We start from the raw sequence: 16,223 nt of genomic DNA on the forward strand, positions 1-16,223 counted from the left end.
CATCAGTTCAATACAACCGCGTTTCATATTAATGTATTAGTAAAAGACTTAAAACACAAATCAGAACAGAGAACTAAATTTTATAAATCTATGACTAATGCATGTCTACTCATTAACTACAACTATCTGTCAATCTATTTCCTTGTACAATTATATACATCTAGACAAAAGCAGAAATAGTAATTCTGGTAATCTGTTAATTTGGGGACGTCTTTCTTTTCCCACGGACAGTGTTAACCACTGTAAAGTACTTACCTGTCCTTGTTTCCAACAGTCTTTGAAAAGTTTCCAGTTATTACTATTCTTGTGATCTTTAAGCCATAAAATATGCTGATCACAGATCCAAGAATGTGGTATATCACTGTATAATTTATTGTTTTCATTCATGGCAGATTTTCGGCTTTCTTTAGGTTCTTCATTAGGCTCTGATTTTACATTTATCTTGGCGGTTTTATTTGGTGGAATTTTATTTTCAACAACTGAAGCAATGATGTCATCAAGAATGTTAGGCATAGTCCGTCCACTTTTGCCACTCTATTAAGAAAAATAAACAACTTCTGAAAACCATGAGGACCCTAAGTTGGTAATGCAAGAAACTACTGGCTCTGAGGGATCAGAAGCAGTCATCTATTTTCCACATTGGTGTGGACTCAGACAGAGGGAATAGGGTTAAGAAGCCTCCATATACTTTAAAAGCAACTATAACATTTTATCGCCTTTGGCAATTATTATTATTATTTTTCCTTTTTCTTGAAAAGTAATTATACAAAACTTGTTTTGTAAATACTTTACAGATATTTCCATATATGCTTCCCCCAACTACTCACATAACCTTCAGGTTGTAAAGAATTATCTTAGAGCTCTCCTGGACTCAAAGAACCTTCTCCAACATTCCACATGAGAAAATATGGAAAACTCCAGCTTTGAATAAGAATTGGAATGAGACCAGATCTAGCTATTTATTTCATCCGCATCTGTTTTGTTAGAACCATAGCTAACCATCAAATCTCTATACAAACTTAAAGCCCAAATTTAAAACCAGAGGCTAGAGGTATAGTTAAGTGGTGGGGCACCTGCATAGCACTGTGCGAAACCCCAAACCTAACAAACAAGAACTAGCTGTCACACTCACCGCGGCTCCCATGGAGTACACTGGAGCAAAGGCAATGCCAGCATCTGTAGAGCCCACTCGGAGCTTGCCGGCTGTCGTTGTCAGCAGATCACGCAGGGTTGAACCCTGTTCATTGTTCTGGGAGGCTGCAGGCGATGTACTGCCATTTGGAGAATCAGAGGCATCTTGTTCTCCCTCTTCTTTAATTTCCTTGTCAAGAGCAAATTCTTTGTTTTCTAAAAGAAAACATTTAATAGTAAAGTACAGAAAAAATAGGTATCCTGCATTTTATAGTGAGGAATAAAAACCCGCTGTGGCACCAATTCATTCACCTGACCACGGACTAGAGTTCAATCCCTCAAAAAAGGATAACTTTGGATGAAAAAGCCTTCCTAGGTATCTCAAATTTGTAGCTGAGTGTCTACCTGCTATGAATGAAAATAATCAAACACTAGCAGAAAATATAGTTAATTTACAAATAGAGTGCTCTGGTAGTTTTGAAAACTTCATTCACAAATGAGTGTATAACTACTTTTGATATCATCAATCTCAGGGAGGGCTAACTACTAATACAAGAGGACTAATACTTTCTTGATGCTAAGCTATAATTTAAATAAAGCACCAAAACCAATTATTTTCAGGTCATACACAATACCCTGGCACATTTTAGCCCTTTACAAACATGAATGCTTGGTTACCTTGTTTTTCCTCTCTGGCTTTTTGCTCAGCAAGATCGGCTAGCCAGTGCAGTGGTGACTGGGACTCCGGAGGGGTCAACCTGCTGTCTGTGCTTACACTTCCTGGGCTGCTATTGCCATTACTCTGAGATTTCTGGGGGGTGGTCTGCTGCTGAGACTCGGGCATGCACAGAGAAGTTTTATTACTGTGGTTAAGAACATTCTGTAAAACCTATAAGGGTAAGACAGTTGAATTTTTAAACACCATTTCCTCAATTACTAAGTTAAAAGCAGTCATTGTAAGATAGTTGCACAATTAATATAGAAACACAAACCTAGAGTAGAGCTCTTTTTTTTCCCTTTTGAGATAGTCCCACAGTGTACCCCAGGTTAGCCTAGAACTCATTGTGCAGCTAAGGCTGGGCTTCAATTCACAGCAATTCTGCCCCAGCTTACTAGATACTGTGATTACAAGCATGGCTGCCATGCTGGGCCATTAACTGAGTTTCAAGCACCCAAAGGTGTTATTTAACTATAGACTGTATACGAATGGAGACTTTTCTACTTACTTGAGACACACCATTCATTGTAGGAAAATTTCCAACTTGTAAGTTTTCTTTGGTGGTACAGTGACAATGGGATTTAATGCCGTATTTTTCCCTAAGAACATGCATGGCATCAAGAAGATCCGTCAACACTGCAAAACAAAATAGCAGTTAGTAAAGCTTACCACTGGTTGTTAAGGGCACATACTTTCCTCAGTATGTTTGAGGACTTGTGAACAGCAGAGTGCTTGTGATTTCTCATCAGTTATTACTCAGTACTACCCTTCCAGATAACACAGAACTACCACCAACCAAATTTATATTAATTTCCTATTGTCTGATTACTAAGATAACACTATGCTCAAAACTTGTAGAAAGTTTCACTACAATCCAAACTTTATCATTTTTTAATTTTCCTCTTTCATAATTTCTGTGAGGTTTTCTATACTTAGTCTGAGAAGAAAAGACTTTTTCCTGTTCTTATTAAATATAAGAGTTGCTATAATTTTGAACAAGACAATTCAATTATTTAAACCATACTTTTGCAAAAAATACTTGCTTTCTTAGGGGGTGGGGTTGACCCTAACATCTGCTGTGTATGTAACCGAGGTTGTGCCTCAAACACACAGCACCTCCAGCCTCTCAAATGCTGAGGTTACAAACATTTATTACTAAGTGCAGCTAATACTCCTGGAGGTCTTCCTCTCCAGAGCACTCAGGACCTCTAACACACAGTAAAACAGACTTACCAGAACCAGGAATAATCTGAGTTGGCATTAAATGCTTATGATCGTGAGGCTGTCCTTTCACACACTTCATCCAAGCATACAACTCTTTATCTGTAAGATAATATACCTTGTTTCAAGGAAGATCTTTTTAAGTATAAAAGTGATGGTTGTATGTAACTACTTTGTTTTATTCTATTTTTAAAAAGTAAGAAAAGACAACCAACCACCCAATGAATTTTGATAAAAGTACTGATTGAGACAGAAACAAGAAGGGTGTGTGTGTGTGCTAACACTTTCTAAAATGACTATTCTTTGCTACTGTTACTGCAAGGGTCACTCCTAATTTCTGTCTGATTCCAAACTGCAGTTAATCTTCTTTTAGCTCTTAGTTATTTTCTATGCATAAGAGGTTGTCCATTATATTAGACTACTTATATTGATACAAATTTAAGGACACTGCTACCTTATTTTGCTCCTGCTCAATGAATACTGATATGAGGCCTGGGATCAGCACTTGTCTCATATGTATAAAGCTATGGATGAAGTAACTGCCAACATGCACACAAAATGCAGAACAAAAACCAACAGTTTTAAGACACGGGAAAGATGACACTCTGTAGAGCCAGTATTAATTGCCATTGTTCATCTCAAACTAGGCTCCTTAAATTCAGCTGCAATGTGAGGTAGAGTACGGGACATTCTGTATGCGTCAGAGAGCTTTATGAAATTATTGACACAGGCAGCTAAGACAAACAATCCAACAAAGTTCAAGACATTCAGCATAAACCCTAGAACTGCTTCATGAAAATTCTAAATTTAGAAAAAAATGACATTAATTTCCAGTAAATAGACTCCAAAAGCTTTCCTTCACAAAGCCTGAAAAGGAACCTATTAATGCTTACATTGCAGTCACAAGTTGATTCACACTAAGTAACAGTACATAGTGAACCTAGTGAGTTTTATAAAAGCATTTAATGGAAAAGTCAAATGATAAACAAGAACATGATCTCAGGGCTTAGGTTATATATTTGGAAGACTGATAGGGTCTCTTATCATTCCCAAGTAGACAGTAAAATATAAGCTAATGGCAATCCTATCTGTTTATTATAAATATTCCACCATGTTTAATAGGGGGGAGGAAACCTTCATGGACTTCACACTATAGCAAAATAAAAATAAACAAAAGCCCCATGTAACTAGGGGGGAAAAAAAAGAAAAGGAAAAAAAAAAAAAAAAAAGGACATGTGCCACACACCTCTAGGCTATACCTCCAGACCCTACAAAAGTATTTAAATGCCAAGATGAAATTCTTAACATGGTTACACCATTTTACTCACATTTACTTTCATATCCCAGGAAATACAGCTTCAGATTTTCAGAAATGCTTTTACATACTCAGGTCTTAGTGGTAGTAAACAATGTGTAAGAAAAGGGTTGAGAAAGTGGGTTAATTCTACCAATGGAAAAGACACTGACAGCTAAGCCATGGCTCTTCCTAACACCCAAGCCTAAGACACTGGAATGACAAAGCATCTAAAGGTTTCTAATCCCTACATTTCACCCTAACTTTACCCATAACTGGTGGATACCACCAGTGATTAGAACTTCCTAAACAGTCTTATGTAAACCCTTTTTTAAAAAATGGAAAACAGGGTATTGTTATAGACCCCTAGCTGAACTTGAATATGATTCAATCCTCCTGCCTCAGTTTCAGGAACATGTATGATCATGCCTATAGAATGGTATTCTTTCCTGTGCAATGGTATCCTTTCCTGTGCAATGGTATCCTTTCCTGTGCAATGGTATTCTTTCCTGTGCAATGGTCTTCTTTCCTGTACAATGGTCTTCTTTCCTGTACAATGGTATTCTTTCCTGAACAATGGTATCCTTTCCTGTGCAATGGTCTTCTTTCCTGAACAATGGTATCCTTTCCTGTGCAATGGTCTTCTTTCCTGTACAATGGTATCCTTTCCTGTGCAATGGTATCCTTTCCTGTACAATGGTATCCTTTCCTGTACAATGGTATCCTTTCCTGTGCAATGGTATTCTTTCCTGTGCAATGGTATCCTTTCCTGTGCAATGGTATTCTTTCCTGTGCAATGGTATCCTTTCCTGTGCAATGGTATCCTTTCCTGTGCAATGGTATCCTTTCCTGTGCAATGGTATCCTTTCCTGTACAATGGTATCCTTTCCTGTACAATGGTATCCTTTCCTGTGCAATGGTATCCTTTCTTGTGCAATGGTATCCTTTCCTGTGCAATGGTATCCTTTCCTGTAAAATGGTATCCTTTCCTGTGCAATGGTATCCTTTCCTGTACAATGGTCTTCTTTCCTGTACAATGGTCTTCTTTCCTGTGCAATGGTCTTCTTTCCTGTGCAATGGTATTCTTTCCTGTGCAATGGTATTCTTTCCTGTACAATGGTATTCTTTCCTGTGCAATGGTATTCTTTCCTGTACAATGGTATTCTTTCCTGTACAATGGTATTCTTTCCTGTGCAATGGTATCCTTTCCTGTGCAATGGTATTCTTTCCTGTACAATGGTATCCTTTCCTGTACAATGGTATTCTTTCCTGTGCAATGGTCTTCTTTCCTGTGCAATGGTATTCTTTCCTGTGCAATGGTATTCTTTCCTGTACAATGGTATTCTTTCCTGTACAATGGTATTCTTTCCTGTACAATGGTATTCTTTCCTGTGCAATGGTATTCTTTCCTGTACAATGGTATTCTTTCCTGTGCAATGGTATTCTTTCCTGTGCAATGGTATCCTTTCCTGTGCAATGGTATTCTTTCCTGTGCAATGGTATTCTTTCCTGTGCAATGGTATTCTTTCCTGTACAATGGTATTCTTTCCTGTACAATGGTATCCTTTCCTGTGCAATGGTATTCTTTTTTTCAGTGGTGGGGACTAAACCCTCAGTCTTATACATGTTAGGCAAGTATACTATCGATAAGTTTATATACTAGGCCTGTGGCAAACCTTCAACACTTTAGTGTATTTATTAACTTCATTTTAAAACTGTAACTTCAGCTATATTAGCAAGTGAAATACTAATACCATTTTATGTCTAAAAATTATGCACAATAGTTTCAAAGTCTGTGATATAAGATTCCTTCTTCATTCTTTAAGATCTATGGAATAGCTAGGTGGTAGCTGGCACACACCCTTAATCCCAGCACTCAGGAGGCAGACGCAGGAGGGTCTCTGAGTTCGAGGCCAGCCTGGGCTACAGAAAGAGTTCCAGGACAGTCAGGGTTACACAGAGAAACCCCGTCTGAAAACATGAAAAACAAAACAAAGATATATCCGATAGAGGGCACTGATGGAAGTATAACCTTGACAATTTGTTTAAACATTATAGACTGATCTGTAGAAGTATTTGTGACTTAACAGGAATGACTACCAAATTAAAAGATTGTAGTAAGATACCAGGAACTGTGAGTTCTGAAAGCAAAAAGGCCTCAGCTAACTTTGAATTTGGTGAGCAGATTCACTCAGAGGATGAAAAATGAAGATGAAGCTTCATTCCAAACGCAGACACTAACAAAGCGAGGCAACTCCTCTTCCTTAGTCAAATGTTATGTCCACAATGTAACAGACCCACAATTAAGGAAAGACATGGGTAATACAGAGTATCTCCACTTAATCTCATTAAACTATGTGCCAACCTCTAGAGCTCTTCCTCTCCTTGGCCTTGTAACAATCCAAGCAAGCCACGAATCCACACTTGCGGCAGACCCAGTGAACATTAAACAATGTCGCTTCACATGCGTCACACATCTCCCGGACACCTCGAACTGCTCTTTTCCAGGCAATTTTGGCTGAAATACAGAGAAAGCAGCAATTTAAATGCTCTGTTTGGTACACTTTTGGCTGAAATACAGCAAAAATAAAGACGTGACAATAAATCAAGAATGTCTATAGCTATCTTAATGTAAAAACAAGAGTAGATGCCTGTTTCTCTATGGCACAGCTTCTCACGATGCAGCTGCCATATTCTCAAGCTGGCCACAAACTAACTTTCCTCCTGCTTCCGCTTCCTTAAGTATGGAGATTATACACCCAAAGCAGACTTCTTGATAATGAGCACAATTCTTGAAAAGACACAGAAAGAATCCTAAGTAAATATTAAAATGGCCGGCTTGTATGCAAAACAGGGTTGCTACCATGGGTATAGTACAGCATGGTTGGTGGGATCTGTGGTCTCCACCATTAGATAGCAAGCACTTAGAGCCCTCACTTCTTCAGTTATAACACAAAAATAAAATGGTTCTAATTATTGCCATATATACTATGGCAAACAATCCACTGATTTCAGGGGGAAAAAGGTAGAGAAAAAAGTGAACATGAGAGCATATGCCACACTAGTGCTTACTGATGCTAAGTACTTTACATTCAACTGAACAGAATCAATGTCATTACTTTGTAAACAAATATGAGGTGGTTAACTTTTCCGTTTTACAGCCCTAATATTTGAAGACATTATCCATAAAAAAGTTATAAATAAGTTGAGATTCAAATGTAAAAAACTGTCATAGATTATGTACGTATACACAAATGATACCGCACAATTTTTCATATAAAGATATTTTGTCATACTAGTTCACGTTGTTATGAAAACATCAATTTCATGAATAATCCATTCAATTTCAAAGGGGAATTATCTACATCTCAAGTATGTAAGAGGTGGCATTATCACAGCTCAAATACCAATAAAATTAGATAGGATGAAGGACTTACAGATTAAACAGAATACAGAGAGAATTCTTTAAAGGAAATTTGTAGAGTGCATGTTATAGTAACTTCCTTACCATCCTTTTTCACCCAGGACAAAGCTGTTTTTTCAGATGTTACTAACTGACAGAACTTATCACCTATAATATCCAAGATATATTTAGAAGTTTCAATGTCTATTTCATCATCTTCATAATTTTCATGTGTCCATAAACTCATGGCTTCATCATCATATTGGTCAGGAGAAGAGAAACCATCTATCCTGACCACTCCATTCTTACTAAATGACAATCTGCAACAGTAAAACATAAAACTATTAGATACTAGCATTAGAAATAACTTTAATGTTCCTACTACATTATAAACATGTTATAAGATAGTTTCTCATACATACTTAATTTATTAATCAATTTACATGTCTCAGGCATTATCTAGTGGCATGATAAGTAGAACTCTAATTCACATTATTTCAAGAAGTAAAGGTTGAAGATCAAAAGCTCAATGGTACAGCAATTACCCAGCATGCACAAAGCCCTGACTTCCAACCTTCAATAGGGCAACACCAACCATCTATTACTAGGAAAGTACAGTCAGCTATTAACTATTAGGAACATCATCCAAGAATTACATGAGTAAGAGAGCTAATATGTATGCCCAATGTTATCAAAGCAGTACTGTTATTTTTTTTTGCTTCCTCTTTCCCACCCACCCAATACTACAACACTGTAACCCAGCCTGGCCTTGAATTGGCACCAATTCTCCTGTGTAAGCTTAATGAGTTCTGGAATTATAAGCGTGTACCACAATGCCTGACGTGTTATTTTACAACTATCCTTCCTTAGTCGAAAACTGAGAAAGTTAAAAATGTTTTTAATCACCTTGAGATTTTTAGCTTTATCGCTATATCCAGCTTTTTATTTTGATGAGATGTTTAGTTTTGGAGACAGGGTGTCATGGCCCAGGCTAACTTCAAACTTGCTATACAACCTTGAACTTCTAAATCCCTGTTCCCCTTCTCTTTTAAAACTAAGATATTCCTCTGATAAGGAGCACTGATTTTAGGTTATCTGAATTATCTTCAACCAGCTTTGTCTTCATCAGAACATTTCTGTCAAACCCAAAGTTTTCTCATTTTCCTCAAAACTACTCCCTTAATACCATTGGAATTTCTTCACCAATATCATGAGCACCACTTTCTGTAACTTTAACTTCTTCCTAAAGTAGCCTACCTTGCCTTTAGGAACTGTTGGCCACAGGCTCTTAAGTAAAAAAAGAAAGTATGGCTTTGGTTTTGTTTTTTGAGATAGCGTTTCTCTACATAGCCCAGGCTGGCCTGAAACTCACAGAAATCAGCCTGCCTCTGATGCATGAGTGGAACTACAGTAAGGACTGTGTGCCTTCTCTCTTTATCCTTTGTTAAGTACCCACACATTTCCAAATCAAACAGTTTAGCTGTAATCCTTGACAGGTTATAAACTTCCCAGAGGCACCAAGGACAAAAGGTAGTATTCAAGAACAACAGATTCTAGAACAGGAGTCTTCACTGGTGGGGTCAGCTAGTGTCATTCCTCCCCCCACCCTCCCACAAACAAGGTCTCTCTGTGTAGCTTTGGTGCCTGTCCTGGATCTCGCTCTGTAGACCAGGCCGGCCTCGAACTCACAGAGATCCACCTGGCTTTGCCTCCTGTGCTGGGATTAGAGGTACATGCCACCACCGCCCAGCCTCACCTAGTTTTTTTTTTGTTTTGTAATCAAGTCTATGAATGGGTTTTTATACTTAAAGTACTTAGCAATATTTATGTTAAAAAAATCTGTAAATGATTTTTATATTTTACTATAAAACTTGTGAACTATGACAGTATGCATTAGCTACAATGATTAAGTGTATATTTAACAAAAGTATGACCATTCCTATGTAACAAGACAATGACATGTTTCATAGCCAAGACGGTTTTTCACCTGCATTCAAACAATAATGTTTACTTATAATATGTTAAACTGTTTTGGCAAAAGCAAATACTTTTTTAAGAAATTTTAAAATCAAGACCTGGGTATTTTCTTGCCATTTGTAGAAAGCAAATGCTAAAATTCCTGATTAAGGAAGAAGTCAGTCATCTTTCAGAAGGAAGTTCCAGGAATGTAAGTAATTGAGTAATAATGTGCAGAGGCTGCTTGTCAGCAGCTGGCACAGCACGGCAGAGTTAGTGATGTTTAGACACAGCCCCGAGATCCAGGCAGGGGCCTTGCGGAATACTAGTACCATTCCCAACACTCAATAACCCTACCCTGCCACTTCATATATTTTGACTTACCTTCTAAAGTAGTAAAATCTACAAAACACTGGTGAGTGAGTTGATTCTTCTCCTTTCTTACTACGAATGAGTCTGCATTCTCGGCACTTCTGTAAATTGGGCCCAATCTCACAGCAAGAGTCATCTTGCAAAAAGGACTCTCCAGTCTGCTTCAGCTTCTTGACTTTTCGCCAGTCTTTCAGCACTGAACGAGGAATGCCAGCTGTGACATTGGAAGAAAGTCATCAGCAGGATTAGGTCTTACAGAGAGAAAGGAATACTCTTGGGGGTTAAATTCTAGTTGATTAGACAAATGACAGTTACATGATGGACAACTGCTAAGTCTATAGCACCCTTTGTTTACCTGTTTACCCATTCTAACCAGACAGGAAAGGAAAGTACATCCTCTGGTGAAATGAAATCTTTAAACATTGCATATTCATGTAAATATAATACAAACATGAGAATCATTCACACTATGTACACATTTAGCTTAACATAAACTTATAGCCAAGTATGGAGGTATATATGCCTTTAATTCCAGCACTTCAGAAGCTGAGGCAGAAGGAGGAGCAAGCACATGTTCACAGCCAACCTGGGATATCTAGTAAGTATCTCAAAAAACAGTACCATCACCAAAAAACAGTCACCACCTCTTGCTTGTGACAAGGACATCCATCATGTTTGACATCAATATATTGATGGCAACAGTATCTTTTACACAAATAGAAGGTTTTGAAGAAATGGAGGAAAAGCTCACAGTATGAACTGGGATGTATTTGTTCATGGAAATAATTTAAAAACAAATGAACACACGAAGCAATCAAACTGTTCCCCATTAGGAGTATCTCTAAAGCGCAGGTATGAAGGCAGTCTTTGCAAACATGAGAGCCCTTCTCAAGTGTAAAAGGAAAACCAAAACAATCTCTCAAATGGACTACAGTCTAACATTTGAAGGTAAAAGATTTATTATGACATTCAGTACTACTGTTCTTGTTTACTAACATGAACTAACAAGTAAAAGATGTTAGTAAACTATCAGTCATCTGTGTTAACAGGAGCAACCTACAGACCAGGAGAATCTACAAAGGTCACATGCAACTGTAATTCTACCTACAAAAATCTAAAAGATAGGCAATTAAGAGCAAGCTTTGTTGCCACCAGCTGTATTTGTTAACCCTGTCTTTTATTATTTGATGTACAGGCCACTATTTGTAACTGAAGAATAAGTATTTCCTATCCTTGTTTTCCAACCCATTTCGACTGTATCAGAGACAGACACAAGTATTCTTTTAAAACTAGATATTTCTTCAGAAACTTACGCACAATTCTTGTCTAGAATTCCTACCAATATCTATTTAATGATAATGTAACAGTGTAATTAGAAAAAAAAAAATCACTCTCACATAGGTAGTAGTAGTAACGTTTGTAAGATTGCTGCCTGTGTCTTAAGCTCTCCTCTTTAGTCTCTATTTTGGGCTTAGAAGCCATCAGACCTAACCCATATCCATATGTGCTCACGGACAGAGCACACCCCAGCAGTTAGTGACTTATGGTACAAAGATGTGCCAAGGCTACAGAGATGGCTCTCAGGTCAAGAGCACAGGTTGCTCTTCCAGAGAACTAAGCATGCTAACCTCTGATCTCTCACGTGCCAACACCATAAATGTATTTTTGGATACAGAGAGTAATTCAGATTGTAGGTGAGTCACAGATTATATTCATCAATAAATATATTGTAAATAAATATATTCAAATTTGTTGTCAATTTCAGCTCATAAAGTAAATTTATGTAAAAATTATTTGGGAAAGACAGCCAAATTCCAACTAAAAAGGCAGAAGATAGGAAGATATGCCAAAACACTAAGGAAAGCAAAAATACTGTAGCTGCCTATAGAATGTACTAAGAAACATTCTATGTGTACGGGTATTTAAAATATATCATTAATTATGAAACATATTTTCATTTTAATGGAGTTAATTATAATTAAATTAATTGTAATTTAAAGTATACATATATGATATTGTAACAATCATATGAAATCCTCTAACATGCAAACCCAACTAACTCTTTAAGGTGACCAAGACTAATTAATGACAACTGCACTAAATAATGGGGAGAGAAATGTCAAATTTCATTCAAGAAGTAGATGTTAAATTCTTTGACTTGTGAAAATGTCCTACATTAAATAACTTTTTTGGATGGGCCAGAAGCAAATCAATCCTACTCTTACTTAATAAACTATATTAATAGTCAATATTAACAGAATTTTCAAACAAATGTGAGTTAAAGTACCTGGTCTGAAACTAAGTATCTGTCACCAAGTAAGGAGTTTTACTAAGCATCACAAAGTGGGGTAGTGAATTCTCATTCTGGCCACTATCTTAGAATATCACTTGGCAACATGCATACTCAGTACTGATATGAAAAGAGAATATACATGCCATTTAAAAATAATTTTATGATCTTAACTTCAAAAGTACTTTCGAATTGTTGGAGCTATTTTCTGGAATGTTAAAAAATCTGAATACCCACAACATCAAAAGAAATATGGATTAAAACAATTGCTGCCCACCAAGCTTCCCGAGACTTAGTTTAGGGGAATAAGGAGAAACACTAAGAGAAAGAAAAAGCCACAGTAAAGTATATAGTATGCGATCAAACATGAGGCCAGTCCCTCTGCTCCCGAGTGTTCTCACACTGCAGCTGCCAGTGCCTCTCTAGCTCAGCGTGTCCTTTCCCACGATTCCTCCTCCTCCTGTTTGCTCCACTTCACTCTGCCTTGGATCCCAGTCATGTGGGAAAACCTCACTCTGACAAGACACAGATAAGGGGCTTCACGCACCCGAGCACTTATCAGAGTGCTGCTGCTTGAACATCCACACTGTCACAGATGTTTCCTATATGTGGGTGATCACACAGACAGAGTGAAACTATTGTGTGCTTTCTAAATTATGCAACCAGTCAACAAAGAAATAAGCAAACTCAGGAAAATTACTTCAAAAGACACACACACACATTCTATAATGACTATTACTGGTAAGTATTCTTTACTTTGTCCAGTTGTAGTCACAAAGGAAAATGGAATTCTGGCCAGTTTTAATGTTTTTTGTTTTTTGTTTTTTTTTTTTTTATTGTGGAAGCCTTTATTGGAATAATCACAGAAAAATCACAAGTTACTATTTTTAACTTACCCCATTATTACCAATGGGAATTTCCATAAGCTTACAACTTTGCTTCGTGGTAAGGAAAGGATAGGACCACATTCACACTACTACTATTGTGTCTACAGGTAAGTACGAATTATTTCTAACTAAATCATGTCATAGCTAAGTAGTTTATTATAAGGAGTACATTTCTGTAGTATAATAATCAAAGCTATATTGTGACATTTCTAGGAAAACATCAAACATTATGAGCAATTCCTAAATTACACATGTATCACCTACAACAAATGCCAGGGAAAACATCTCTTAAAAATGGAGAGCTAAGTCTTCTCTCTTTTCCTGTTGCAGCGGCATGCAGGAAATGCAGAAATGAAGTTTAAAAACAAGACCTAAGGAACTACATCATTACTACTAGGATACTCAGCTCGTTGTATTTGAGATAAACCAATGTATTTACTCACCACTGTTACTGTTCTGCAACTTCAGTTTACTCTTCTCTTTGGCACTCCTACTGAGAACGCCATTGGGTTTCAAGTCTTCCTCGGCCTCGCCTCTCCTTTTCTGCAGGTCATTCTGCTTCTTTTTATAAGTTGGCTTAGGCTGCCGTTTAGTCCTTTGCTCTGACTTGCTCTCACTTTCATCTGAGTCTCCACTTTCAGAGCCAGACTCGTAAGTTCTTTTGGCTTTTCTCCTACTGGCTTTATCATCTCGTCCATACTTCTCTCCTGTGACTCTGCTGTCGACACTATTCTGTATATCATTAGATGTAGAGGCTATTAAATTGACAGAACAAGGCTTAATAATTTCTGATACAGAATTCCCTGAATTTTCCATTTTGTTAGTATTTTTATCTTCTTCTGAATGTCTGGTGAGCCAGGCCTTCTTCAGTTTAGTATGGTAGTTGGGCTGACTGGTCTGGGCTGCTGGCCCATTTCCTACAGAGATTGCTTTGTTACTTGCACAAATCATGGTGCTATCCAGGGGAAGAGAGGCTGCTGCTGTCTGATTTCTCACAGTATTAAGTTCAGCCTCACTGACATTACTATTTTTATACTGAGCTGCAGCCAATGCTGCCTTGTGCTTTTTTAAATGAATAAAATCAGTTGTGCCTGAGAAGCCAGAGCTAGGCTGAACACCACTTCCTGTCTTACTACAGGCCATAGTGGCTGGCTCCGTGGTGCTGACTTTGCATTCCTTTGTTTGTGCCACTGCCTGACTGACACTTTTTGAAGAAGTACATTCTAAGGATGTAGAGGCCAAAATGGTATTTGATAAAGAATAAATTGCTTCTGAACCACCCAAGCTGGAAACACTGGTGGTAGTGGCAGCAGATGTGAATACATCTGTTTTGGTATTACAGACAACATTTACAGCAGACATAACTGAAACAGGAACACTACCCTGGGAGATAGCTTCGACATTGTTTTCAGATTTCACTTGAGCATTTTCTAAATTCACATTTGGTAGAATGACTCTTCCAGTCTCTCCAGCTTCTGGTTTGAGGTAATCTGTTTTACTTGCCCCAGATGAAGATCTTTCACAAACTCTATCTTTGGAAGCTAATGGCACAGACGGTACACTATCAATTTTTGTACTAGAAGGTGGACGGACAATGACAGATGCCACAGCACCCTGAGACTTTCCACTACTTTTTTCCATGGGCCACTCAGCTTTCTCCTTGCTGAGGTTGTTGCTAGATTTCCACATTTCTGTTATACTCTGATCAGAAGAACTCTTAAAATTTGCCTGGGAGTCTTTTGGCTCAGGAATTAGAGTTGGAGGCTTCTGGGATTCTTGAACTTTGCCGCCAGCGTTCACTGGCATCACTGGGGTCAGAGTTGGAGGGGAAAGGCTACTATAGCTACTTTCCTTTCTTTCTAAACTGTGATGGATTGGTGGGTGGAATACTGGTGCCCTATGCAAAGCAGGCATACTGCGCAATGCATTTGTAGAAGAGACAGTCAGATGGGTAGGACTTCTACAATCACTTCTGAAAGTTGTTACTGAGTGAGATGCAATCTGATGTGGAAGATGGTCTGGTATCTTGCCTACTAAACTTTCACTTTCTGGTTGGTGTTTAATCAAAGGTGGAGGCTTTGAAAGAGATGATATATATGAAAGAGATTGCGGATTGGCTGCTGCAGAAAGGTTATTATTCTGTTTTTCAGTGTAAATATTTGAAACTTCTTTGGATGGATATGATCTTGGTGGTTCATTGACCACACTATTAGATAATGTAGTGAAATAGTTACTTTGGGGCAAACTCTGAGGAACCGAGTGCTTCATCTTATAAAGCTCTGACACTGAGCGTTCTATGTCTTTATCTTGTTTGATGACATGGCTTTTAGGACTAGAAGATGATGGTGCTACTCGGGAGTAATTCTCTCTTTCAACCTCAGGCCCCTTGATTTTGGTTGTAAATGGGGCAACATCAATACTCTCTTGAAGGATCCGACGATGTTCCTCCTTGTATTTGTTCAATCTCTCTCCAGTCTCCTGGGATGGCCTCGGACCCACAAAATGCCTATGCAAGTGACAATCCTTTCCTCCTTGTGACCTATTAAGATCCAGGTCACTTTTCACTGATGTGGATGCATTACACCGCAATGGTTCCATGAAAGCTTTCCTCTCCAATTCTCTACAAAGAAAATACACAAAGATTTCTGTGATCATTTTTTTTTAATACAAAACACAAGAAGGTTTTTTATGAAATGTTATTCTATTATGAAAACAAACAGTTTTGTTCAGTCACTAAAACTGGAAGATACTCCAGTATGACAAGAACAGAGCCACCTTTAGTGGCTTGTTCCTATGATTACTTAGAAGGCAGGACGATTGCATGAGTTTGATGGCAGACTGACTCAACAAACCAAAACATAACGAAAAGTGTATCTTCAAAGTCTAGTTTTCACGCCAAGTTTAAATAAACTATTTAAAAAGTGCATTGAGAAAAATTATGAAAGTCAAAG

At 37.8% G+C, this 16,223-nt stretch overlaps 1 protein-coding gene across 8 annotated transcripts in view; it reads right to left on the minus strand.

Moving 5' to 3' along the window:
* The window catches only part of Jmjd1c (jumonji domain containing 1C), a 188,781-nt gene that overhangs the window by 17,200 nt on the left and 155,358 nt on the right, over window positions 1–16,223 (minus strand). For all 8 annotated transcript variants that reach the window (XM_028877212.2, XM_028877214.2, XM_028877210.2 and 5 more), the window contains 9 exons: window positions 13,716–15,892; window positions 10,108–10,309; window positions 7,873–8,087; window positions 6,730–6,882; window positions 3,083–3,172; window positions 2,358–2,485; window positions 1,810–2,020; window positions 1,133–1,347; window positions 256–534 (listed from right to left, as the gene is read on the minus strand). In XM_028877212.2, coding sequence (XP_028733045.1) covers window positions 256–534; window positions 1,133–1,347; window positions 1,810–2,020; window positions 2,358–2,485; window positions 3,083–3,172; window positions 6,730–6,882; window positions 7,873–8,087; window positions 10,108–10,309; window positions 13,716–15,892 — 3,670 coding nt within the window. The remainder of the gene's footprint in view (window positions 1–255; window positions 535–1,132; window positions 1,348–1,809; window positions 2,021–2,357; window positions 2,486–3,082; window positions 3,173–6,729; window positions 6,883–7,872; window positions 8,088–10,107; window positions 10,310–13,715; window positions 15,893–16,223) is intronic.

This window comes from Peromyscus leucopus, chromosome 16_21 (assembly GCF_004664715.2).
Source record: "Peromyscus leucopus breed LL Stock chromosome 16_21, UCI_PerLeu_2.1, whole genome shotgun sequence".
NCBI lineage: Eukaryota > Metazoa > Chordata > Mammalia > Rodentia > Cricetidae > Peromyscus > Peromyscus leucopus.